This window comes from Triticum dicoccoides, chromosome 4A, assembly GCF_002162155.2.
Source record: "Triticum dicoccoides isolate Atlit2015 ecotype Zavitan chromosome 4A, WEW_v2.0, whole genome shotgun sequence".
NCBI lineage: Eukaryota > Viridiplantae > Streptophyta > Magnoliopsida > Poales > Poaceae > Triticum > Triticum dicoccoides.
In genome coordinates, this window is record NC_041386.1 from 552482364 (window position 1) to 552507514 (window position 25151).

Genomic DNA, 25151 nt, shown 5'->3' on the forward strand with positions numbered 1-25151 from the left:
GCGCCGAGGCTCGCGTCGCTTGGAAATCTCCAACGCCTCTTCTTGTAAGAAAGTAAGAGAAATAGCAGCATCGAGATCCTTTGGGTTATGCACCAAAACAACCATGCGAATTTCGTCCATAAGACTATCGACATAACGAGACGGGAACAGAGCGTGATCCCAGGTAGTGTTGTGAGCAAGCAAGGAATGCATAATTTCGGTGAACCTAGCAGTGTAATCTGACACCGAGTCAGTCTGGCGCAGATGAAAGAGCTGATGCAATAGGCCATTGATCTTGTTCCTCTCGAACTGCTCACAGACCACGGCACAAAATTTCTCCCGTTCCATATGACGCAAGTCGAACCCATTGTTCTCCAACCAGACCATCGCTGCCCCCGTGAAGTGCATGGCTGCGGTATCTACCCAAAATTCTGGATCTAGATGAAACACCCTGAAATACAACTCGCAGTTCCTCTTCCAACTGCGTGGCCGCTCCCCCCAAAATGGGGGAAAGTCCATCTTAGGTCTGGGCATGATAGATGAACGATGCTGGAACAGGCTGCCCGATCGGGACGACCCATGCACAGGTGAACGCCCCAAAGGCCTCGATCGACTCTCAGTCTAATGCGGGATCTCCATAGGACGGGAACAAGGGCCTGGAAACGTACTCGTGACCGGAGGCGGGACTAAGGTGGTAACCACCCCAGAACCAACGCCCCGGTGAAGTAGATCGACGCGGTGGCCATCGGGCCCGTGAGAGTTGCTGCTGCTGCCGTTGAGGTACGGCACGCCGCTTGGACTTGGGAGGATCGGAGGTAGGTCTGACGGCTTGAGGGTGAGGATGGGGTTGCACACAATGGTGTCGATCTCTTGGCGCACACCCCCGAGCTCTTGCCGCAGTTCGGTGACGGACTGCTCCAGCTGCGGCCTCCATTCCGCCAAATCCACCACCACCGGGTGGATCTCGGCAAAGATGGCGTTGGATGCCGCCACCGCATTCATGATCGACTCGTTCTGCTCTTGGATCGTCTTCAGTGCCGCCGACAACTCCTCCACCCTCTGCTCCATCTCTCTTGCTTGCCTCTGCTGTCGGGTGGTGTAGGTGGGTTTCTGTAGGTAATCTGGAAGCTCTTATACCATATGTCACGGCCCTCTTACTCAATTCAAGCAATCATGGCGGATTAGAAGCAGATCTTGTTAGGGTTTGAGCGGGGGAAAGGGGATCGGGAGGTGAGAGGAGGAGGAAATAGAGGAAAGAGTCGGGGAGGGGGTTCAGCCTATTACACTTTCATGCCCCTCTCCACTCCACCGAGGCCTACTTAACGATCCGCTACAGCTTCCAGGCCGAGGGGTCAAAAAGCTTGTTGGGCTTCCTTCTTCTCTTGGGCCGCTCGGTAGCGCTGGTGGGCACTGGTGCAGTATCGGTCGTGACAAGGTTCCAGCAAAATTTGTCGTCTGTCATGCCATGCTGCTCCGAGATTGCAGCTCGGCCGATGGTCGTTTCCAGCAATTTTTGTGGCCGGTTACAGCTCCGACGACAACAGGTTCAAGCGTGTCGGCGCCGGGTTTGCAATTCTGTTGATTCTAGTTCCAGCAATTCTAGTGGCAGGTTCCAGCATTTTCGACCGCCGTTTGCAGCTCTGCCGCGGCCGGTTGTAGCTCCGGCGATGGCCGGTTCCAACATGGCTGGTGCCCCGGTTGTAGCTCTTTCGACGGCTGGTTCCAGCATTTCTGATGCATGGTTGCAGCTCCATCGGTGGTCGGTTCCGGCCAAAAAATGTCGGCCCCCATCGCAGGGTCGAGCGTGTCATCTCCAGCGCCGGCGTCCGACCCTCGGCGACATCCCTCGTCGTCTTCAAAACGAAAGAGAAAGAAGAGTTCCTTTGCGTGGAAAAAGAAGAAGTGCCTGCGGGTGTTCATAGCAAAGGGATAAGGGAGACACGTGTCGCGTTTCTGGTGGTTGCTTCATCACATGGGCCAACGTGCGCGAGGCTGCCGGCTGAAGACTCGCTCGTTGTGCCGGTTTTAAACGTTTTCCTAAAATATTGAAGTCAAAATTCAAAATCCATAAAGAGAAACGGAAAGACAAATCCGGCATGGTATTGGTTAGTGTCTGAGTTTTTATTTTTGTCCTTTCTGTATTTCAAATGTTGGATTTATCGTTTTTTTATCTCTTTCTGTATTTCGAATTTTGATCTGAACTTTTTATAGGTTGTAGACATGTCTTGTAAACATCCACACAAAAAATCAGATCTTTTTGACACACTTAGATTTTAGTTTTATTTTTATTTTCAAAGTCGGAGCATGTTAGTGTTGCATCACCTGATACTTCCCCACGCTGCGAGTTCTTATGACCCACTTCCCCGCCAAAAAAAATAAAGAGTTCGTATGACCCACGCTGCTTAGCTTCTCTGAATTACAGCCGGTCCGTGTCCGACCACCGCAATATCCTTCCTCGCCCGACTACGACTACGACTCCACTCCCTCTCCTTCATTATAATGCGAAACACACCACCCGCCTAGCTAACACGAACGCAGAGCTACAAGCTTCTCCTGCTGATCAGAGGCATCGATCGGCATGAACCCGCCCACCGGTATGTTTCCGCCGCCGCCACCGCCACCTTTCCACCACACGTTCCCGATGCAACCCCCGCCGTACTTCTACCATGCACCCATGTCGCCGGTATGGGCGTCGTGGGCAGTCCCTGTGCGCTCCGTGTGGGCTTCCAACTTCAAGCATGAATCGGCCAACCTCTGCCACGTCGCCAGGAGAGCCCAGTACGTCGCCGTCGACGTGCACTACCCGGGCGCCGTCCACCACCCCAGCCAGGACCACAACGCCCTCACCGTGGAGGAGCGCTACGCCCTCGTGAAGGCCAACGTCGACGGCCTGAAGCCGCTCCAAGTCGGCATCGCACTCTACGACAGCGACGGCGGGTACCTCGCCGCCTGGGAGTTCAACCTCCGCGACTTCCGCCCCCATGCCGACCCGCACGACGAGAACTCCCTCGCGTACCTCGCCGGCCGCGGCCTCAACGTCGGCGCGCTCCGCGACCACGGCGTCAGCGCCGACATGCTAAGCAAGAAGCTGTTTGAATCCGGCCTGGTCGGCGCTCGGCGTGGGCGGTCGCGGAGTTGGATCACCTACGCCGGGGCCTACCATGTCGCATACCTGCTCAAGATTGTCACCGGCGGGGCCGCGCTGCCGCGAGACGTGGCCGGGTTCAACGCCGCCGTGCGGCGTTACCTCGGCGACCAGGTCTATGATGTGGCCAGGATGGCGGCCGACTGCCCAGCCATGCCGCGGGCGCTGGAGCACATCGTCACTCACCTCGGCCTCCATCCGCCGCTGGGGAGCCCTCACCTCGCAGCTGCCGCCGGCGTGCACGCGCTACAGGTCTTCATGCGGCTGAAGTACGTAGAGCTCGGCGGCGACGTGCGGAAATACCGGGGTCTTCTTAAAGGCCTGCACTAGCTAGGTCGATCTCACACCAACGATGCTGAGCCGAGAATTCGAAGCTCGTGCAAGGAAGACCGATCTTTGCGTCCATGGTAACTTGAAGAGAGTACTAAACCAGCGGCACTTAACATGGATCGAAGAGAGTACTACAGGTCTCTTAGTATTATAGTACTAGTTTTTTTTTAAAGTTCAAGCACTAGATTTCAGTAAAGTCCGAAAATTTTCGTTTCAGTGAAGCTTCATAGTTTTCTCAACAACAAAAAAGTTCAGGTAACAGGTAGCAAGGAAGTACAGAGAGTTCGGCGGTGACGTGGAGAGGCATCCACTTCGTGGATCTGACACCAACTATGCTGAGTCGATACTTTGAAGTTCGTGCAAGGAAGGCTGGCGCCGACTTGCATCCTTTGGTAGCTCTGATCAAGTTCTTGAAGTCTGAAGAATTAGTAGTACTACACTTTTGAAGTTCTAAGTATTAGTCTTTTTTTTTCTCAATATAGCTTCATAGTAATGTTGCCCATGTAATCGCAAAAAATATGTTAAAGTTATATAGTATAAAGATATCCAGTTCCTTTTTCTTTTTTTGCAACACTACCTAGCAGCGTTCTATTGAAGAAATATCTTGTAGACTCTTTTGCTATCTTCTATACAAGAAAAACTGTTATGCAATTTTCTCGTCGTATTTTTTAAAAAATAGTACTGTTGCCCAGGTAGCCGAATCAAGTTACTAATATATGCATCATACTTTTCCAAGATACGTCACGCTAGCTGCACCCTTCTACTGTTCTACATGAGAGAGGAAAATGAAACATCATTGCTAATTACTTCCTCGTTTCTGAATTAATCAACGTTTTGGTTATATTCTCAATTAACCGAGGCATGCGCACAAGATCCGACCGGCTGGCGGCGCTTGATTTCGCGGACGGCTGGCAGCGCTTGATCCGAGCGGCCGACAACGCTAGATTTTGGGGACCGCCGGTGGCGCTTGATTTCGGGGATGGCGGGCGATGTTTGATGCGAGTGGCCGTGGCGCTTGATTTTTCAGGGATGGCCGTCGCTGTCAGTGCCAAAACCGACGGATCTCGGGTAGAGGGTTCTGAACTGTGCGTTTAAGGTTGATGGTAACAGGAGACAGGGAACACGATGTTTTACCCAGGTTCGGGCCCTCTTGATGGAGGTAATACCCTACGTCCTGCTTGGTTTATATTGATGAATACGAGTATTATAAGAGTTGATCTACCACGAGATCGTAATGGCTAAACCCTAGAAGTCTAGCATGTATGACTAAAATATTGAGTATCCCCTATTCGGACTAAGTCCTCCGTTTTATATAGACACCGGGGGGAACCTAGGGTTACATAGAGTCGGTTACATAATATGGAATCTTCATAGTTGTTCGCCAAGCTTGCCTTCCACGCCAAGGAGAGTCTCATCCGGACACGGGTACAGTCTCCGGTCTTCATATCTTCACAGCTCATCAGTCCGGCCCATAGATAACAGGCCGGACGCCCGAGGACCCCTTAGTCCAGGACTTCCTCAGTAGCCCCTGAACCTGGCTTCAATGACCTGTAACCGACTCTATGTAAGGCGGATTCCTCCTTCCGAACTCCCAAATAGTCTTCAGACAAATTGATTGTGTCCGGACCTGTAACACACACCGCACACAACCATAGAGAGAATATAATAGCAGACGAGTCCCATCCGCTGACAACTTTAGTAATGTGACGTCACGCCTGTCCAGTTATAATTTCGAACCGTTTTTCGCCCCACGTTTCAAGACGCGGTTGTCATTGGCACGTCTTGTCAAAGCAGAGATCGTGTCCCCTTATCACGGGATTCTCATCAATACGGGTGTGGGTAACACAACCGTGCCGTTTACACAGCCTTGGGAGCAGGTGAATTTTAAGGCAAATGGGGGGGGGCGTTCGATATTCACCGCCCTTATAAGGAGATAAGATTCCTCCTTCTTCCCCCACGCTTTCCTCTTGCCTCTCCGTCCTTGAGCTCCAGCGCCCAAGTTCTCATTGCCCTTGTCTCGAGAAAGCACTCAACCATGTCCGGATCCGGAGGTCAAGGCAAGTGGATGGCCTCCTCTGTGAAGGAGGAGAACGTCACCGAGCTTCGGGCGGTCGGGTACCCGGCGAAGGAAATCACCCACCGTCTTCTAGCCCGGGGACAAATCATCCCCACATCGAAGCCCAACGAGAGGATAGTGTCCATCCCCCACTTCCTCCGCGGGCTAGGTGTCGGTGTCAAAACCAGCGGATCTCGGGTAGGGGGTCCCGAACTGTGCGTCTAGGCCGGATGGTAACAGGAGGCAGGGAACACGATGTTTTACCCAGGTTCGGGCCCTTTTGATGGAGGTAAAACCCTACATCCTGCTTGATTAATATTGATGATATGGGTAGTACAAGAGTAGATCTACCACGAGATCAAGGAGGCTAAACCCTAGAAGCTAGCCTATGGTATGATTGTTGTATATGGAGTTGATTGCCTACGGACTACAACCCTCCGGTTTATATAGACACCGGATAGGGTTAGGGTTACATAGAGTCGGTTACAATGGTAGGAGATCTTGAATATCCGCATCGCCAAGCTTGTCTTCCACGCCAAGGAAAGTCCCATTCGGACACGGGAAGAAGTCTTCAATCTTGTATCTTCATAGTCCAGGAGTCCGGCTGAAGGTATAGTCCGGCTACCCGAACACCCCCTAATCCAGGACTCCCTCAGTAGCCCCTGAACCAGGCTTCAATGACGACGAGTCCGGCGCGCAAATTGTCTTCGGCATTGCAAGGCGGGTTCCTCCTCCAAGTCCTTCATAGAAGATTGTAAACACCAAGAGTAGTGTCCCGCTCTGCAAAATAAGCTTCCACATATTGCCATAGAGAGAATAATATTAACACAAATCAAATTTGCTGACGTATTCCGCAGTGCGTCATCACACTACAGCCAAGTCCTTCGCTCGAATCGTTTTCACTTTTCCACCTCAGCATGTTTTGCGAGGCGGTTTCCTTGGCACGTCTTGTCAAAGCAGAGATCGTGTACCCCCTTTTACGGGATTCTCATCAATACGGACGTGGGTAACCCAACCGCGCCACTTATCACGGCGCTTGGGAGGCAAGCGAGTTTTACTAGGCAGGTGGGGACGCACAACCGCATCCGCCCATATAAGGGGACAAGGATCCACCTTTTTACCTACGCCTTCTTCCTCCTTTGCCTATCCATCTCCTGCGCACCCGAGCTCCAGCGCCCAAGCCCGCGCTTCCTACCTCAACCTCCTCCAGCAATGTCCGGAGCGGGAGGCAAGTGGATGGTCTCCTCCGTCACGGAGGGCCATGTCAAAAAGCTAAGGAAGGCCGGATACTTGTCCAAGGACATCGCGCACCGGCTTCCCGAGGAAGGGCAGCTTCTCCCCACCCCAAGGCCCCATGAGAGGGTAGTATTCCTTCCCCACTTCCTCCGTGGACTGGGTTTCCCACTCCACCCATTTGTCTGGGGCCTCATGTTCTACTATGGCCTGGATTTCCACGATCTAGCCCCGAACTTCGTCCTCAACATCTCGGCGTTTATCGTCGTGTGCGAGGCTTTCCTCCGCATCCGCCCCCATTTCGGCCTCTGGCTCAAGACCTTCAACGTCAAGCCTAAGGTGGTGCGCGGCAGCCAGGCGGAGTGCGGAGGCGCCATGGCGGGCAAGATGGCCAACGTCCTATGGCTCGAGGGCTCCTTCGTGGAGACTCTGAAGGGGTGGCAATCATGGTGGTTTTACATCACCGAGCCGCGCGATCCGAAATGGATCGCAGCCCCCAAGTTCCGATCCGGACCCCCCACACGGCTTATGTCCTGGAAAGAGACGGGCCTGTCGTGGGGCGACGAAAAAGAGGTGACCGGATTGCAGACATGCATCCAGTTCCTGGTGAGCAAGCCGATCAAGCTTGTCAATGTAGTCCAGGTTATACTTGTCCGCCGGATCCTCCCGTGTCAACAACGGGGCTTTAATCTGTGGGAGTTCGACCCGGCGCAGCACCAAACCCTTAACCGGCTCTTCGACACGACGTATGAAGACGTCTGGAAGGTGCTAACCAAAGGCGCCGAGGCTCCCACATCCGCTTCCGAGGACCGCAGATACAGCTCGCAGCGTCACGCTAGCGAGGTAAGCTATTTTCACCTTTTACAGGATGTTAAGTTTCTTCATAGTTTGACTCTATGTGGGATCTAAACTCCCTCACCTTTGACAGGCTCAGGCGCAGTCCGGATCGATTAACTGTCCGGCTCCCTTGCCCGAAGACCCAGCCCCTGCTCTCCTAGTGAAGCTGCTGGTTCCGGTGCCTTATGTGGTGCCGGAGAAGAAGGCCAAGAAGAAGAAGGCCACGAGGACTCGGAAGAGTACCCATAATGTGGTGGTGTCGGACTCGTCATCCGACGAGTCCGAGACGCTCTCCTCCCGTGAGAACGAGGAGGAGGAAGAAGAACACTCTCCCCCTCCAGCGGGGGGAGGAAAGAAAAGGAAGGCCGCCCCAACGGGGGAGGGCGAAGGGTCCAGGAAGAGGAAGACCCCTCCGCTGAACTACTCCCCCAACGCTGAAGAGGACGAAGAGGAGTGGGCAGATAGGGCCAAGCGTCCGGCGAAATTGTAAGTATTCGGAAATTGTAAGTATTCCCTAATGTCGAACATAATTATGCAGCCCGCCCCGGGCCGAACTCAACGAGTCGTCGAGCGGCTCCCTGGATTCATCGGACGTGAACTCAGTTCCTCCCGCTGTCTTCCCCCGCACTGCGGATGACACCGAAGTGGCATCGCAATGAGCTCCGGGGCAGGAGGAGGTGGTCCTGGAGGAGCCGCAAGGCGACCTCCCGGACTCCAGGAGTAAAGGGGACAAGACCCCCCAGGGCTCCAAGTCCGGCTTTGTGCCGGACACCGCGCAGGAATCTTCAACAGTTCCGGACCGCGGTAGGCGAACTCCTTCCAAGAGGAGCAAGCCTTCTGAGCTGGGGGCCTCCGTCCAACCAGAGGTGCTGGACAATCTGCTGGAGGTGCTTGACGGCGCCTCCATCGACGAGGAGCACCGTACTATTATGAGTACGGTGATCCAAAAGGTTCAGTCCGCCAAGAGCGGACTGAGTGAAGCTTGCGCTAGCCTTCTAACAGGCTTCGAGGTAAGTAAAAAATATGTAAGAATATAACCGCATAGACAGTAGCCCCTGATGCTCTGTTTGGCGTTCGGAAAGAAAAGCCAAATAGAGGATCTATTAAATTTTGCAGGAGTCTAACAACAAAGAGTCAATATGCGTATGCAGGCTTCGCTGCTAGCCACCGCCGCACTGACTGCGGAGGTGGGTACCCTGAAACAGGGACTCGAGCGGACCAAGCAAGAGCTCGGCCTTGCCAAGCGGCAGCTCGAGGAGAAAGAAGGTAAGAAATACCTTACAGAAAAAAGTGCCTATAAAAAGACGTGGTTGCAAAAAATAACAGGATTGTACTGCTTATTGTAGGGGCCACGACTGAGGTGGCGACCCTCAAGCAGGCGTTGTCCGAGGCCGAAAATAAAGCGGCCGCAGAGCGCACTGAGCGAGAGAGACTTGAGGCCCGTGTCGGCGAGGTGCAGCAAGAGCTTCAGGCTCGCATGAAAAAACATGAGAGTCTAGAGCTTGAGTCAAAGACGCAAGCGTCCGAGCTCGCGGCGGCCCTTGAGACTGCCAAGTCTGCCAAGGCCGAAGCCCAAAAGGCCCTCCAAGAGTTGGAGGAGGTGAAAAAGATAGCAGCGGGTAAGGCATTCTTTATGCAAAGCAGAAATATAAAAGTAAACTACTTGTTACTTACCCGAATCTGGAGCTCTCCAGGGGCATTCGCAGATCTTCCCCGCAGCGTATCCGCCGCCGCCACATTCTACCGAGCTGAAGATGGCAGCTCAACGGAGAAGGTGTTCTGGTCTCAGTATGCTGAGGCCGAACACCCTGTGCCCTTGAGCGACCAGCTGAAACAGCTAGTCGAGCTCCACAAGGTGGCCGAACAGGCCATGAAGGGCTTCATAGTTCGGCTGTGGCCCGGAGAGGACCTGCCTGGGAGCTACTTCGGGCTGGTGCGGCGGCTGGTGGAGGCCTGTCCAAGGCTCGAGGTCATCAAGCGCTCCATCTGCATCGAAGGTGCCCGTAGGGCCCTTGCCCGTGCAAAGGTGCACTGGGGTAAGCTGGACGATGAGAAGCTTGTTAGGGACGGGCCGCCGCCGGGGAAGGAGCATCGCAAGCCCGAGAACTACTACAAGGATGTTCTTGCAGGTGCCCGCCTTGTGGCGGATGAATGTACCAAGGATGTGATTTTTGAATGAACTCGCTTGTGTTTATCCTGTGCGCTGAAAACTTGTTCATATGCGCTAAGCAATGCTTATTGAATTTAAAATATTACTTTTTTTGCGGCTGTTTATCAAAAATTGAGAGATGGCCAGTCGTCGGCTTCTGCCCCCATGCCACTAGTGCTGGGGTGTTCGGGATAAACCTGAGCGCTCTTTTTCCCATAGTTGGGCCATTCGAGGGAGGCGCTCAGCACAACGAACCAGGCAATCGGACTATAATGCTTGAACACTCTCACTTAGCCATAGAACTCTATAATTTTAAATTTCGGCGAAGCCCCTAGTTCGGAAGACCGAGTTCGGGGCGCTATCCACGCCTTGGCCGGACAAAGCCAGCTCCTCGCTCGAAGCGGCATAAGCCTTTAGGGACTCGAAAAACCTCTCAAACAGCGACTGGTCTCTCGCCACATCATGACAGTCAGTTTTAGCTTTCTCCACTGAGGTGCTTAACCCAGCTGAACCGGGGCACAATCGCAGTGGTTCTCCTAGTGCTACCTTAGCCGATAGAGCGAAACATAAGGCACCAAAACATAGGAGCCGGGCAAACCCAACTATTGACCCAAATCATGATTCGGAGCCGATGCATATAGTGCTATAAGTTCGGGGTGCCGCACTTGTGAAAGTGTACGGACTTCTCACACCATTATGAGGGGTACTGAAGCCCCTGGCGTGTTTGCCGTACCATGGTGTACGGGTGCAATCATGTCATTTAATAAACATAAATGTGAAAAGAAGATAATGCAAAAAATAGACAAGAAGCTAAGCATTGTTTATAGAGAGGCTATTTACCAAAGCCGAACGATACAAATAGTGCGATAAGCAAAAGATATTGGACTATTTAGTATGTCCTGATCAGGGGCAGGCCGCGGAATTGTATTTAAAACAGGTATACCACTCGTAACAGAGACCACCTGGGAGTTCCATAATGCGGCATGGCTTGTCTGCCTCCCTGGAGCTTGCATCGTTTGTGCGACAGTCGAATTGCCGAACAGGTCGTCCGAAGTATGGAGACCTGAAAGTAAGAAAAAATTAAAAAAGGAATCCGGCAGCCCCTAGTACGTTTTAAGCCATATTTTGGGCATGCCGTTATTGTGCCCCTTCCCCTGTGCCCATGGTATTTCAAGGGCGTAGTTATGTACGCGAGGTACTGGTTTCGTTATGTCGCGAGAGCTGGGGTTGGGGCCGTATTGCTACGCTTGCTCAGAGTGTGCCAGGTGGTCCTGATGTGGGTTACTCCGGGCGCGCTTGGCCGTGTCTGGCTTTTTGATGGCCGGACTGGAGAATTGCCTGAGAAGGCTACTTTGTACCTCCGCTGCGAGAGCCGCCGTGTGCTCCTCCATACGGAGGGAGCGTTCGGTGTTTTCGTTGACCGTGATTACACCTTGAGGGCCTGGCATCTTGAGCTTGAGATATGCGTAGTGCGGCACCGCATTGAACTTTGCAAATGCGGTTCGTCCGAGCAGGGCGTGATAGCCACTGCGAAACGGGACTATATCGAAGATTAATTCTTCGCTTCGGAAATTGTCCGGAGATCCGAAGACCACGTCAAGTGTTACTGAGCTTGTACAATTGGCTTCTACACCTGGTATAACGCCTTTAAAGGTCGTTTTTGTGGGCTTAATCCTTGAGGGATCTATGCCCATTTTCCGCACTGTATCCTGATAAATCAGGTTCAGGCTACTGCCGCCGTCCATGAGGACTCTTGTGAGATGAAATCCGTCGATGATTGGGTCGAGAACCAATGCAGCGAGGCCGCCATGACGGATGCTAGTGGGATGGTCCCTTCGATCAAAAGTGATCGGGCAGGAGGACCATGGGTTGAACTTTGGGGCGACTGGCTCCATCGCGTATACGTCCCGTAGCGCACGCTTCCGCTCCTGCTTGGGAATGTGGGTTGCGTATATCATGTTCACCGTCCGCACTTGTGGGGGAAAGCCCTTCTGTCCATTGTTGTTCGGCGGCTTGGGCTCCTCCTCGTCGTCGCTGTGCAGCCCCTTGTCTCTGTTTTCGGCCCTTAACTTGCCTGCCTGCTTGAACACCCAACAATCCCTGTTAGTGTGATTGGCTGGCCTTTCGGGGGTGTCATGTATCTGGCACAAGCGATCGAGTATTCGGTCCAAACTGGACGGGCCCTGAGTATTCTTTTTGAATGGCTTTTTCCGCTAGCCGGATTTATAGCCTTTGAATCCGGCATTGACTGTCGTGTCTTCATTGTTGTCGCTGCTAACGCGGCATTTTTGCTTATTCCGACATGTCCTGCCACTTTTGTCCTTGGTATCCGAATTACCAGGGTTCTTTGATAAGTTGTCACTGCGAGCTAGCCAGCTGTCTTCTCCCACGCAAAAGTGAGTCATGAGTGTCATAAGGGCTGCCATGGATTTCGGCTTTTCCTGTCCCAGGTGCCGGGCAAGCCACTCGTCGCGGATGTTATGCTTGAAGGCTTCTAGGGCCTCTGCGTCCGGACAGTCGACTATCTGGTTTTTCTTTGTTAGGAACCGTGTCCAGAATTGTCTGGCCGATTCCTCTGGCTGCTGAATTTTAAGTCGTCGGCATCCGGTGGTCGCACGTAAGTGCCCTGGAAGTTGTCGAGGAATGCGGCTTCCAGGTCCTCCCAAGAACCGATTGAGTCTGCTGGCAAGCTATTAAGCCAATGCCGGGCCGGTCCTTTAAGTTTGAGCGGGAGGTATTTGATGGCGTGTAGATCATCACCGCGTGCCATGTGGATGTGAAGGAGATAATCCTCGATCCATACCGCCGAATCTGTTGTGCCATCGTATGATTCGATGTTTACGGGTTTGAAACCCTCTAGGATTTTATGATCCATTACTTCATTCGTGAAGCATAGCAGGTGTGTGGCGCCTCTGTACCAGGCTATATCACGACGCAACTCGGAAGAGCTATGTCTGTTGTGTTCGGCCCAGCCGGATTTGTTGTATCCGGAGTGAAGATCAATGTCACATGCTGTAGGGCGCCTGCGCGATCCGTAGATCGATCTTGTTTGTCTTGCCTTATCCTCCAGTATGTCTCGCAGGTCTGGCGCATTTTCCCGTGCCTTAGTTGAGCGACATCGGGGCATGGCTTGGGTGGAGGGCCGAGAGGCCTCTCTGTCGCGGCCGCGAGGTGGCCGGTCTGCCATGTCATGCGCTGGTGATGTAGGTGCTTCCTCCTCTGATCGGGGTAGCGGCCTGCGCTTCGGGTAACTCTTGGAGGGGCGTTCGAGTTCATACTCTTCGGCCGCAAGGACTTCAGTCCATCTGTCAGCTAGCAAATCTTGGGCAGCTCTAAGCTGTTGCTGCTTTTTCTTGAGGCTGCTTGCCGTGGCTAAAAGCCTGCATTTAAAACGCTCTTGTTCGACGGGGTCTGATGGTATGACGAATTCGTCATCGTCGAGGCTTGCCTCGTCTTCGGAGGGAGGCGTATAGTTATCATCCTCGACCTCTCGGTCTGCCGCTCTCTCATGAGGTCTGGCTTCTCCATCTTCTTGTGCCGAATCTTGCTGAGGTGGGTGTTCTTCGGCGCTATCCGGGGTAGTATTATCTCCCGTGCCGGAATCACCGTTTTTGCTTTGGCGAGATTTAGAGCGGCGCCGCTGACACCGGCGCTTTGGCTGTTTCTTGGGGGCGTCATCCCCCACTGTTCCATCGCCATCTCCATCTTTTGGAGTATCCACCATGTATATGTCAAATGACGAGGTGGCCTTCCAGCGCCCTACAGGTGCTGGTTCCTGTTCGTCTCCTACATCATCGTCCATGCCGTCGATGTCTTCGGAGCCGAAGTCAAGCATGTCGGTTAAATCGTTGACAGTGGCTACAAAGTGGGTGGTGGGTGGGCTTTGAATTTCCTTATCGTCCGTATCCCACCCTCGCTGACCGTAGTCTGGCCAGGGCTCTCCTGATAAAGAGAGAGACTTAAGAGAATTCAGGATGTCGGCAAAAGGCGAATGCTGAAAGATGTCTGCGGCGGTGAGCTCCATTATCTGCGCCCAATCAGATTCGATTGGCAGGGGCGCGGGAGGTTCGGAGTCCGGGGAGGGGTCCGGATCCTCGGAGTCACGGGTCGTGCAGAGTGCGGGGCTAGTGTTCGGCTCGATCGCTTTTGGGATCGCAGCCCCTAAGATGACGTCCAACCGCTCATCCTTGATTGATGCAATAGGCTCCGAGTTAGGGGTCGGAACCGATGCGTGTGCGGCCTCCAGGACACTGTCCGGGGGCAGAGCTAGATCATGCCCCTCGAGATAGTGCGGCGCGCTTGGCCGTGGCTCGAACCCGTCGAAGATCAAGTCTCCGCGGATGTCAGCTGTGTAGTTTAAGCTTCCAAGCCTGACTTGATGGCCAGGGGCGTAGCTTTCGATCTGCTCCAGGTGGCCGAGCGAATTGGCCCGCAAAGCGAAGCCACCGAAGACGAAGATCTATCCGGGGAGAAAAGTCTCACCCTGGACTGCATCGTTGTTGATGATCAAAGGAGCCATCGGGCCTAAAGGCGACGACACAGAGGAACTCTCAATGAAAGCACCAATGTCGGTGTCAAAACCGGCGGATCTCGGGTAGGGGGTCCCGAACTGTGCGTCTAGGCCGGATGGTAACAGGAGGCAGGGAACACGATGTTTTACCCAGGTTCGGGCCCTCTTGATGGAGGTAAAACCCTACGTCCTGCTTGATTAATATTGATGATATGGGTAGTACAAGAGTAGATCTACCACGAGATCAAGGAGGCTAAACCCTAGAAGCTAGCCTATGGTATGATTGTTGTATATGGAGTTGATTGCCTACGGACTACAACCCTCTGGTTTATATAGACACCGGATAGGGTTAGGGTTACATAGAGTCGGTTACAATGGTAGGAGATCTTGAATATCCGCATCGCCAAGCTTGCCTTCCACGCCAAGGAAAGTCCCATCCGGACACGGGAAGAAGTCTTCAATCTTGTATCTTCATAGTCCAGGAGTCCGGCTGAAGGTATAGTCCGGCTACCCGAACACCCCCTAATCCAGGACTCCCTCACTAGGGTTTCCACTCCACCCCTTCGTACGCGGGATTATGTTCTACTACGGGATAGATTTTGGTACGTCTCCAACGTAGATATAATTTTTGATTGCTCCATGCTATATTATCTACTGTTTTGGACAATATTGGGCTTTATTATCCACTTTTATATTATTTTTTGGACTAACCTATTAACCAGAGGCCCAGCCTAGAATTGTTGTTTTTTTGCCTATTTCAGTGTTTCGAGGAAAAGAAATATCAAACGGAGTCGAAACAGAATGAAACCAACTGGAGAAGTTATTTTTGGAAGGAAAGCTACTAAAAAAACTTGGAGTGCACGTCAGAAAAGGAACAAGGGAGCCACGAGGCAGGGGGCGCGCCCACCCCCCTAGGGCGCGCCCTCCACCCTCGTGGGCCCCTCGTGGCTCCCCTGACGTATCTCTTTCACCCATATATACCCATGTACCCTAAAACTATCGAGGAGCACAATAGATCGAGAGTTCCGCCGCCAGAAGCATCTGTAGCCACCGAAAGCCAATCTAGACCCGTTCCGGCACCCTGCCGGAGGGGGGAATCCCTCTCCGATGGCCATCTTCATCATCCCGGTGCTCTCCATGATGAGGAGGGAGTAGTTCTCCCTCAGGGCTGAGGGTATGTACCAGTAGCTATGTGTTTGATCTCTCTCTCTCTCTCTCTTGTTCTTGAGGTGATACGATCTTGATGTATCGCGAGCTTTGCTATTATATTTGGATCCTATGATGTTTCTTCCCCCCTCTACTCTCTTGTAATGGATTGAGTTTCCCCTTTGAAGTTATCTTATCGGATTGAGTCTTTAAAGATTTGAGAACACTTGATGTATGTCTTGTCGTGCGTATCTGTGGTGACAATGGGATACCACGTGACTCGCTTGATGTATGTTTTGGTGATCAACTTGCGGGTTCCGCCCATGAACCTATGCATAGGGGTTGGCACACGTTTTTGTCGTGATTCTCCGGTAGAAACTTTGGGGCACTCTTTGAGGTTCTATGTGTTGGTTGAATAGATGAATCTGATATTGTGTGATGCATATCGTATAATCATACCCGCGGATACTTGAGGTGACATTGGAGAATCTAGGTGACATTAGGGTTTTGGTTGATTTGTGTCTTAAGGTGTTATTCTAGTACGAACTCTAGGGCTGTTTGTGACACTTATAGGAATAGCCCAACGGATTGATTGGAAAGAATAACGTTTCGTACCCTACCATAATCTCTTCGTTCGTTCTCCGCTATTAGTGACTTTGAAGTGACTCTTTGTTGCATGTTGAGGGATAGTTATGTGATCCAATTATGTTATTATTATTGAGAGAACTTGCACTAGTGAAAGTATGAACCCTCAGCCTTGTTTCAACGCATTGCAATACCGTTTACGCTCACTTTTATCATTAGTTACCTTGCTTTTTTTATATTTTCAGATTACAAATACCTTTATCTACTATCCATATACCACTTGTATCACCATCTCTTCGCCGAACTAGTGCACCTATAAAATTTACCATTGTATTGGGTGTGTTGGGGACATAAGAGACTCTTTGTTATTTAGTTGTAGGGTTCCTTGAGAGAGACCATCTTCATCCTACGCCTCCTACAGATTGATAAACCTTAGGTCATCCACTTGAGGGAAATTTGCTGCTGTCCTACAAACCTGTCGGAGTAAATAGCCATGGGTAGCCTAGCCGGCTTCCCCTGGCCCTCCTGAACAAATTACGAGCCCGCCCGGCTCTCAAGAATTCAAAACATAGGGGCCGCCTTCCCCTTGCTGGCTGCCACCCAGGCCGGCTTTCGGAAGGCGGTCCGACTTTAGCCCTCATGAGAAGGCCGACTCCAAGAAGCCAGCCATGAGAAGGCCGACTCCAAGAAGCCGGCTCCCCATAAAGCGGTCAAGACCGTACCCACAAAGTTTGCACCCACCTAACGGCGGTGCGACGGGGCGTGGCTACAGTAAAGCCTGCCACCCCCGAATCCCGGAGCACGCCTGGCATGGTGCGCCGTACGGGCTAGGCGACCCGTCCGGCGCACCACTGTTGCCATGTTGACCCTGGCATCACCCACGACGGGCCGCCAGCGTGGCCCACAGACGGTGGGCCCCTTTCAGCAGAGAGACGCCCGAAGGCGGCCACGCCTCCAACTAGTCGGCCCAAGACAGAGCCGGCTCCCTGCAGCCGGCTTGCCACCTTCCTCGAAGAGGATGCCCCATTAAGGAGACAAGACGCGGTAAGGCTACAGCGATCGCCTGACAGGCGGCGGTACTGTAGCCGCGCTTGCCACGATGGAGCTCACGTCAACAAGATGAAGCCACAGTAACCAGCCGCTGACCAGGCCCTGGATAGTGGGGCCTGCCTGTCGACCAAGGGGCCGGCAGCAGGCAGGACCCGCCAGTCGGCGGGCCCCAGCAGCCAGCGCAGAAGCCGGCGAGCGCAGTCACAGACGGCTGGGCCCCGTGCCCAGCCGGATTACCATTGTACCCCCGGGGGGTAGGCCTATATAAACCCCCCGGAGCACCCATGCAAAGGGTTGGACCCTTAGCTAATTCTAGACACAAAAATCAAGGAGAAGAAGCAGGCTAGCCGTGCCCTTCTTCCTCCTTCCCCCCAAAACAGCTCAAGGAGCGTTGTGTAGCCACTTGATTCATCTAGTGAACATGCGGAGACCCTGCAGAGCAGCAGTAGGGGTGTTATCTCCACGGAGAGCCCCGAAGCTGGGTAAGATCCGCCGGCGTGCATGTCTTCGCCTTATCCCGTTTCCAGGCACCGGCGACGTCTCACTGGCTCCCACAATGATAAGCCACCCGTTGGCATATGTCGCACCTACCACCCGACATTTGGCGCCCACCATGGGGCCAGGTGCACCGTCGTCCGGAGACCTGTTCTGGACGGGAACCTTATTCCTCCCCCGCGAGCGTAGCTAGCCCGGCACGCTCGATGGTGCTTGCCACGACGCGCTGCAAGGCGTCACCAGCATCCGCGCGGCAGGCGGCCTCGCCGATCTCCTCGACAAAACTCTCATATCCGACGAGCTCGCCTCCGATGCGGGCACCGACCACCTCGCCAACCTTCTCGGCCAGCTCCATGTCTCCAGCGAGCCCGCTGCGGATCTGGAGTCGGTTGGCTCCACCGACCCTATGCCTGGCGACTCCGACACGGCCTCCTACGACACCTTCCCCACCAACGTCGCGATCTACAACGACCCGCTTCCTCGAACCGACGGCTGCGATGCTGTCACCGCCGAAGTGATGGTTGTCGGCCATGGCGGCCTGACCGACGGGAGCGCCCACGACGCCTCGCGCGCGGCGGCCCATGACTTGTCCGCTCCCCTCCCGGCTGATGCCGACGACGAAGCACTGGAAGCACGCCGCCTCGCCCTCCTCGCAGAGGGCCGGAGGCTGGCCTCCGTAAGACACCTCACTGAGGCCTACCAGCGCGAAGCTGACCGCGCCGCCTTCGGCACGCTGGCCCGGGGCGGGCCAAGCCGGGCCGGCCTTGTCAAGCAACGCGGTGCCGTCATCACCGACATGCTGGGAGTCGACCGCCCGGTCTATGCCATGCCGCTCGAGAACTTGCGTGCCGCCCAGGCGGCCGTAGACGAGTTGGACGGCTTGGAGGCCGAAGACCTCCCCCACATGACCCGGCGCATCCAGCAACTGATCGACGCAGCCGCGCAGCGGCACGAAGCAGAGGCCCACGCGGGAAGCCCTCCCCCGCGCCGAGATCACGGCGCGACGTCCCGGACGCCGACTACGAGCAATACCCGCGCGCGACGCGAGAAGGAGCCGGCTACCAGCCGCAGCCGGACCCGGATCTCCATTGAGCGAGACGTGGACGGTCATCCCCGAGCCATGGAATGGCGAGGCGACCCGCCTCCGCCTCCGCCCCGTGGAGAGAGATATCCCGCCTCGCCGCCAGTGGCGCACCCGACTCTCAGCGGCCGGCTAGGCCGCCATGAAGGAATCGGCGAGAGCGACGCCCGCCATCAGATCGACCGCCTGGCGCGATCCCTGGCGTTGGAAGAAGAAGACGATGTCGGCCCGCCTTGTTTCGGCCCCCGCATCCGCGACGAGCCCTTTCCCAAAGGGTTCTCGCTCCCAAGAGACACGCCCAAGTACAACGGCTCCGTAAAGCCGGAAGATTGGTTGATCGACTACTCCACGGCGGTTAGCATAGCCAAGGGCAACCGGCGCGTTGCCGTGAAGTACGTGCCCCTCATGCTGCAAGGCACGGCGCGGACCTGGCTCAACAGCCTCAAGCCGCGTAGCATCAACAGCTGGCTAGATTTCACAGAAGCCTTCATCCGCAACTTCACCAGCACCTACAAGCGGGCTCCCAAGCCCAGAAAGCTCTCCTTGTGCGTACAAGGCCCCGCCGAGCCCACTCGCGATTACCTCATGCATTGGGCCGAGCTCCGCAACTCCTGCGAAGGGGTGCATGAGGTGCAAGCCATAGAATACTTCACAGCCGGATGCCGAGAAGGCACCCTCCTCAAGCACAAGCTCCTCTGCGACGAGCCGGCTACCCTCGACGAACTTCTGGACATAGCAGATAAGTACGCCACCGCCGACTCCTCGATGAAGACCGAGCTTCGGGTAGACGCGTCCGGAAAGGTACTCAACCCGGCGCCCAAGACGCCGGCTGGGGATTCCGGCCGACACCCCAACTCGAATGACCACAAGCGCAAGGGCCCCACGCCCCCTCCTGCCAGTCGACAGGTGGCCACAGTCGAAGACGCGCCGCCTGAAGAACGACCGGCGCCCAAGAAACCCAAGGGCGGCAGGCCGGCTTGGCAGCCCACTTTCTCCTACGAGCAAACTCTCGACGCGCCTTGCAAGTTCCACAGCGGCGCGAAGCCGTCCAACCACACGACCCGGAAGTGCAATTTGCTCACCCGAATCTCCAAGGGCGAGGGTCTCTTGCCGCCTCCGCCCGCCGGCCCGCCGCCTCCGGCCCCGCCGCCTCCGACCGCTCGGCCCGCAGTCGGAGCCGTGCATGACGAGTTCCCTGACGAGCAAGCCACCTACATCGTCTTTACCAGCCAGCCCGAAGACCGGCGCAGCAAACGCCGAGAGCACCAGGAAGTCAGCGTGGTCGCTGCCAACCCCGCCGGACACATGCATTGGTCGAAAAAGCCCATCAGCTGGAGCCGGGCCGACCATCCGGAGGTGATGCCGTGTCCCGGCTCTTATGCTTTGGTCCTGGAAGCCACCCTTGCAACGGACAGACGCGCCGCCCGCTTCTCCCGTATGTTGATAGACGGCGGGAGCAGCATCAACATCCTGTACCGTGACACCCTGGAAAAGCTAAATGTCAAGACGAAGCAGCTGATGCCTACGCGGACAGTGTTCCATGGCATCGTACCCAGCCTGTCATGCGCCCCCATTGGCAAAATCAAGATTGATGTACTTTTTGGGGACAAGGAGCATTTCCGCCGGGAAGCGATCTGGTTTGAAGTGGTGGACCTGGAGAGCCCTTACCATGCATTGCTTGGCCGACCTGCTTTGTCCAAATTCATGGCAGTTCCCCACTATGCATACCTCAAGATGAAGATACCAAGCACCAAAGGCGTCATCACCGTAGCCGGTGATTATAAGAAGTCCTCCGAGTGTGCGGCGGCCAGCAGCCGGCTGGCCGAGTCCCTTGTGATTGCCGAAGAGAAGAAGATGCTGGACCGAGCCGTGGCCATAGCCGGCAAGCAGTCGGCCGTGTCCCCCGACCCCAAGGAGCACGATGCTCAGGGATCTTTCCAGCCGGCCAAGGAGACGAAGAAGATACCTCTTGACCCCGAGCATCCAGAGAGGTTTGCCGTCATCGGGGCGAACCTGAACAGCAAATAGGAAGGCGAGCTCGCCGATTTCCTCCGTGAGAATCGGGACATCTTTGCATGGTCCCCCAAGGACATGCCGGGTGTTCCGAGGAAATTCGCCGAGCACAAACTACACGTTCGAGAAGAGGCAAAGCCAGTCAGGCAACCCCTTCGCCGATTGTCGGAGGAGAAGCACAGGATTGTAGGGGAGGAGATAGCCCGGCTCTTGGCGGTCGGCTTCATCATGGAAGTTTTCTTTCCAGAGTGGCTCGCCAACCCGGTCCTTGTGCTAAAGAAGAACAACAAGTGGCGCATGTGTATAGACTACACGAGCCTCAACAAGGCCTGCCCCAAAGATCCTTTTGCCCTGCCAAGGATTGACCAAGTGATAGACTCCACAGCCGTATGCAAGTTGTTGAGTTTTTTGGATGCTTACTCCGGATACCATCAGATAAAGCTAGACCCGGACGACCGCCTGAAGACCGCCTTCATCACGCCATTTGGAGCCTTCTGCTACCTGACTATGACATTCGGCTTGAGAAATGCCGGTGCCACTTTTCAGCGTTGCATGCAGAAGTGCCTCCTCAAGCAACTCGGCAGAAACGCTCACGTATACGTGGACGACATCGTGGTGAAGACGGAGAAGCGCGGCACCTTGCTGGGAGACCTCAAGGAAACGTTTGAGAACCTACGCCGGTTCCAAATCAAGCTCAACCCCGAGAAATGCGTGTTCGGAGTGCCAGCCGGCCAGCTCCTAGGCTTCCTGGTCTCCGAACGCGACATCGAATGCAACCCGGTGAAGATCAAGGCCATCGAGAGAATGGCGATCCCCACCAAGCTTCGAGACATTCAAAAGTTCACCGGGTGCTTAGCCTCCTTGAACCGCTTCATCAGCCGGCTCGGAGAGAAGGCTCTCCCTCTCTACTGCCTCATGAAGAAGAGCACTCACTTCGAGTGGAACGACCAGGCCGACCAAGCTTTTCACGAGCTGAAGAAGATGCTGGCCACGCCGCCTGTCCTCGCGGCGCCGACTGAGAAAGAGCCCATGCTCCTCTACATCGCTGCAACCAGCCGGGTGGTCAGCACCGTCATCGTAGTCCAGCGCCCAGAAGAAGGCCGAGCCCAGCCGGTCCAGAGGCCGGTGTACTATTTGAGCGAGGTGTTGTCCGCCTCGAAGCAGAACTACCCGCACTACCAAAAGATGTGTTATGGCGTGTACTTCACCGCCAAGAAGCTGAAGCCCTACTTTCAAGAGCATCCCGTCACGGTCGTATGCACTGCCCCACTAGCAGAGATCATAGGCAGCTGGGATGCATCCGGCCGGGTGGCGAAATGGGCCATCGAGCTGGCCCCGTACACGATCTTCTACCAGCCCCGCACTGCCATCAAGTCCCAAGCACTGGCCGACTTCCTCGTCGACTGGGCCGAGACCCAGTACCTGCCACCGGCTCCCGACTCCACCCATTGGCGCATGCACTTCGACGGGTCCAAGGTGCGCACCGGCTTGGGAGCCGGCGTCGTACTTACCTCTCCGAAAGGCGACAAGCTCAGATACATGCTACAGATCCACTTTGCCGCCTCCAACAATGTGGCCGAGTACGAGGCGCTCATACACGGGCTCCGGCTTGCCAAAGAACTTGGCATTCGCCGGATCCTATGTTATGGCGACTCGGACCTGGTAGTCCAGCAATCATCCAGCGACTGGGATGCCAAGGACGCGAATATGGCGAGCTACCGCTTCCTGGTCCAACAAATCAGCGGATACTTTGAAGGATGCGAGTTCCTCCACGTACCACGAGCCGACAACGAGCCAGCCGATGCCCTGGCTCAAATAGGCTCCACTCGGCAAGCAATTCCAACCGGCGTCGCTCTACAATGCATCCTCAAGCCGTCTATCAAGCCGTCTCCGGAATCCAATTCCATCTTCGTGCCGCCTGACCCCGACGCGGTCGGGTCCGGCTCGAAGAACCAAGTAGGCGACCCCAAGACCCCCGTAGCCGGCCCGACGACTTCGGCAGCCGGCTCGAGGACTTCGGCGGCCGGCTCGGGGACTGCGGCAGCCGGCCCGGGGACTGCACCAGCGCTACAGTCAGCGGCCGACTCCAGCACCTCACCGCCCAGTCCACCCACCCTGGTAGCAGTAGCCACATTGGCGGTAGGAGAAGTCGCGGCTCCATCATGGGCTCAGTCCATCCTCAACTTCCTAGTAAACCAAGACCTGCCGGCTGAAGAAATAGAAGCAAGACAAGTCCAACGTCGAGCCGGAGCATACACAATCATCAACAGAGAACTACTCAAGCGCAGTGTCACTGGAATCCTCCAACGGTGCGTCGAGCAAGAGAAGGGCATTGCAATCCTCACAGACATTCACCAAGGTGAATGCGGCCACCATGCGGCCTCAAGATCACTTGTCGCCAAAGCCTTCCACCATGGTTTCTTCTGGCCGACTGCTTTGGATGACGCCAAAGAATTAGTCAAACATTGCAAGGGATGCCAACTCTTCAGCTCCAAGCAACACGTGCCGGCTTCGGCACTCAAGACCATTCCCCTCACTTGGCCCTTTGCCGTTTGGGGACTGGACATGGTGGGCCCATTCAAGACGGCGCGCGGCGGCATGACGCATTTGCTCGTCGCCATGGACAAATTCACCAAGTGGGTTGAGGCAAAGCCGATCAAGGAGCTGAATGGGCCGACTGCCGTGATGTTCATCGCAGACATAACAACTCGGTATGGCGTGCCGCACAGCATCATCACCGACAATGGCACGAATTTTGCAAAGGAGCCTTGGCACGTTTCTGCGCAGCCCAAGGTATCCGGCTGGACTTAGCATCCTCGCCCACCCACATTCCAACGGCCAGGTCGAGCGAGCCAACGGCCTCATCCTCTCCGGTATCAAGCCTCGACTGGTCGTACCTCTGGAGCGCTCGGCCGGCTGTTGGCTCGATGAGCTGCCGGCTGTCCTCTGGAGTCTGCGCACTACACCAAACAAGTCAACCGGCTTCACCCCTTTCTTCCTTGTGTATGATGCCGAGGCGGTCATCCCAACTGAGATCGAGTTCGACTCGCCTCGAGTAACCATGTACACGGAAGCGGAGGCCAAGGAAGCACGAGAAGACGGCGTCGACCTGCTGGAAGAAAGCCGGCTGTTAGCCCTCAGCCGGTCTGCCATCTACCGGCAGGGTTTGCGCTGCTACCACAGCCGGAAAGTCAGGCCAAGATCTTTCCAAGAGGGCGATCTTGTGCTCCGGCTGATCCAGCGAACAGCCGGCCAACACAAGCTCTCAGCCCCTTGGGAAGGCCCCTTCGTCATCAGCAGAGCTCTAGGCAACGACTCCTACTACCTGATCGACGCACAGAAGCCGAAGGCACGCAAGATAGACGACTCCGGCAAGGAGTCGGAACGACCATGGAACGCCAACCTCCTCCGAAGATTTTACAGTTGAAATGCAGTATGTACCGCGCTAACTTTTGTATTAAGTACAAGACAATAGGCTCCCCGAGGAGGGCTCGGGGACTGCCATCTCTTATTTATGAGTGAAAAGTATCATGCTCATAACCTTGTCGTATCATTTACTTATTCCGTCCGGCACCAAGTTCGACTAAGTCGGCTCGGGGACTGGCCGACTGGAGTTATGTTAGAAGTTCTACCCACAGTTAGACAAGTAGTGTGCCGGCTCTCAAGCCTTCTCTTGCCAAAAGTCGCAGTCCGAAGAACCGGCTGTCCGGCTGGCAAGAGTTAAAGGTAGGAACGGGCGCCCACACGAAAAACGGCTAGGGACTAACGGACTAATATAACAAAAGCCGGTTTTTCTCACACCGCCGACTGGCTACTAGAGTAGCCGGCCGGCCGGCTTCCATTCACTTCACTTTAATCCAAGAAAGCTCAAGTAACCTCCCCAAAGAGGGAAGGCGGCAAAGGAAAAAGCCTAAGGATAAAAAAGCATACGTGAATGGAAACCAAACATGCACATGATAATATTTACATAAAAAGACCTCCAAGAGGCCAGCATTCAACATAGTTTGGATACACCCCCAGTGGGTGGAACTGCGAAAACTTAACAAAGATTGTTCAAAGACAACAAAGCAGGAAAGATAAAGACGGCAGGCCAAGCTGGCGGAGCGGCCGACGAGCCAGACTGGTTGGCGGAGACGGTCATACCGGCTGAAGGAGCGGCCGGCTGATGAAGTTCGGCTTGGTCGCCGCCTCCCGCAGAGGGTGCGCTTCCACGCGCCTCGTTGCTGGAGGCACGGTCGGCCTAAGGTCGGCTGGTTGTTCCACCAGCCGGCTCGACGTCTTCGCCGCCCTTGTCTTCATCTTCTTCGCCCTCGTCGTTGGAGTCAATCTCCTCCTCCGAGTCCTCGCCCACCGCCGGGTCCAGCCCGAACCACTCCTCCGGCTGAACAACACCGTCATCATCGATTTCGGGTGCGAAAACGCTGATGTCGGTGCACTCGGCGATCGTCGAAGCTCGCTGGGCGATAGCCGGCCTCACCTCCTCCAGCTCCGCGTCGGCCTCCATCCGCCAAGTGCGCAGCTGGTCCAGGCTCAGCCCTGGGT

General features: G+C 55.1%; 1 protein-coding gene across 1 annotated transcript; it reads left to right on the plus strand.

Moving 5' to 3' along the window:
• The first annotated feature begins 2653 nt into the window (after positions 1–2653).
• On the plus strand, positions 2654–3454 carry LOC119285970 (probable CCR4-associated factor 1 homolog 11). Its single transcript, XM_037565315.1, has one exon. The coding sequence runs from the start codon at positions 2654–2656 to the stop codon at positions 3452–3454; it is 801 nt and encodes a 266-aa protein (XP_037421212.1).
• Positions 3455–25151: the final 21697 nt, after the last annotated feature.

Bases quoted from the DNA above. Each gene is read 5' to 3' on its own strand.
- LOC119285970 (XM_037565315.1), top strand. From the start codon at position 2,654: ATGTCGCCGGTATGGGCGTCGTGGGCAGTCCCTGTGCGCTCCGTGTGG.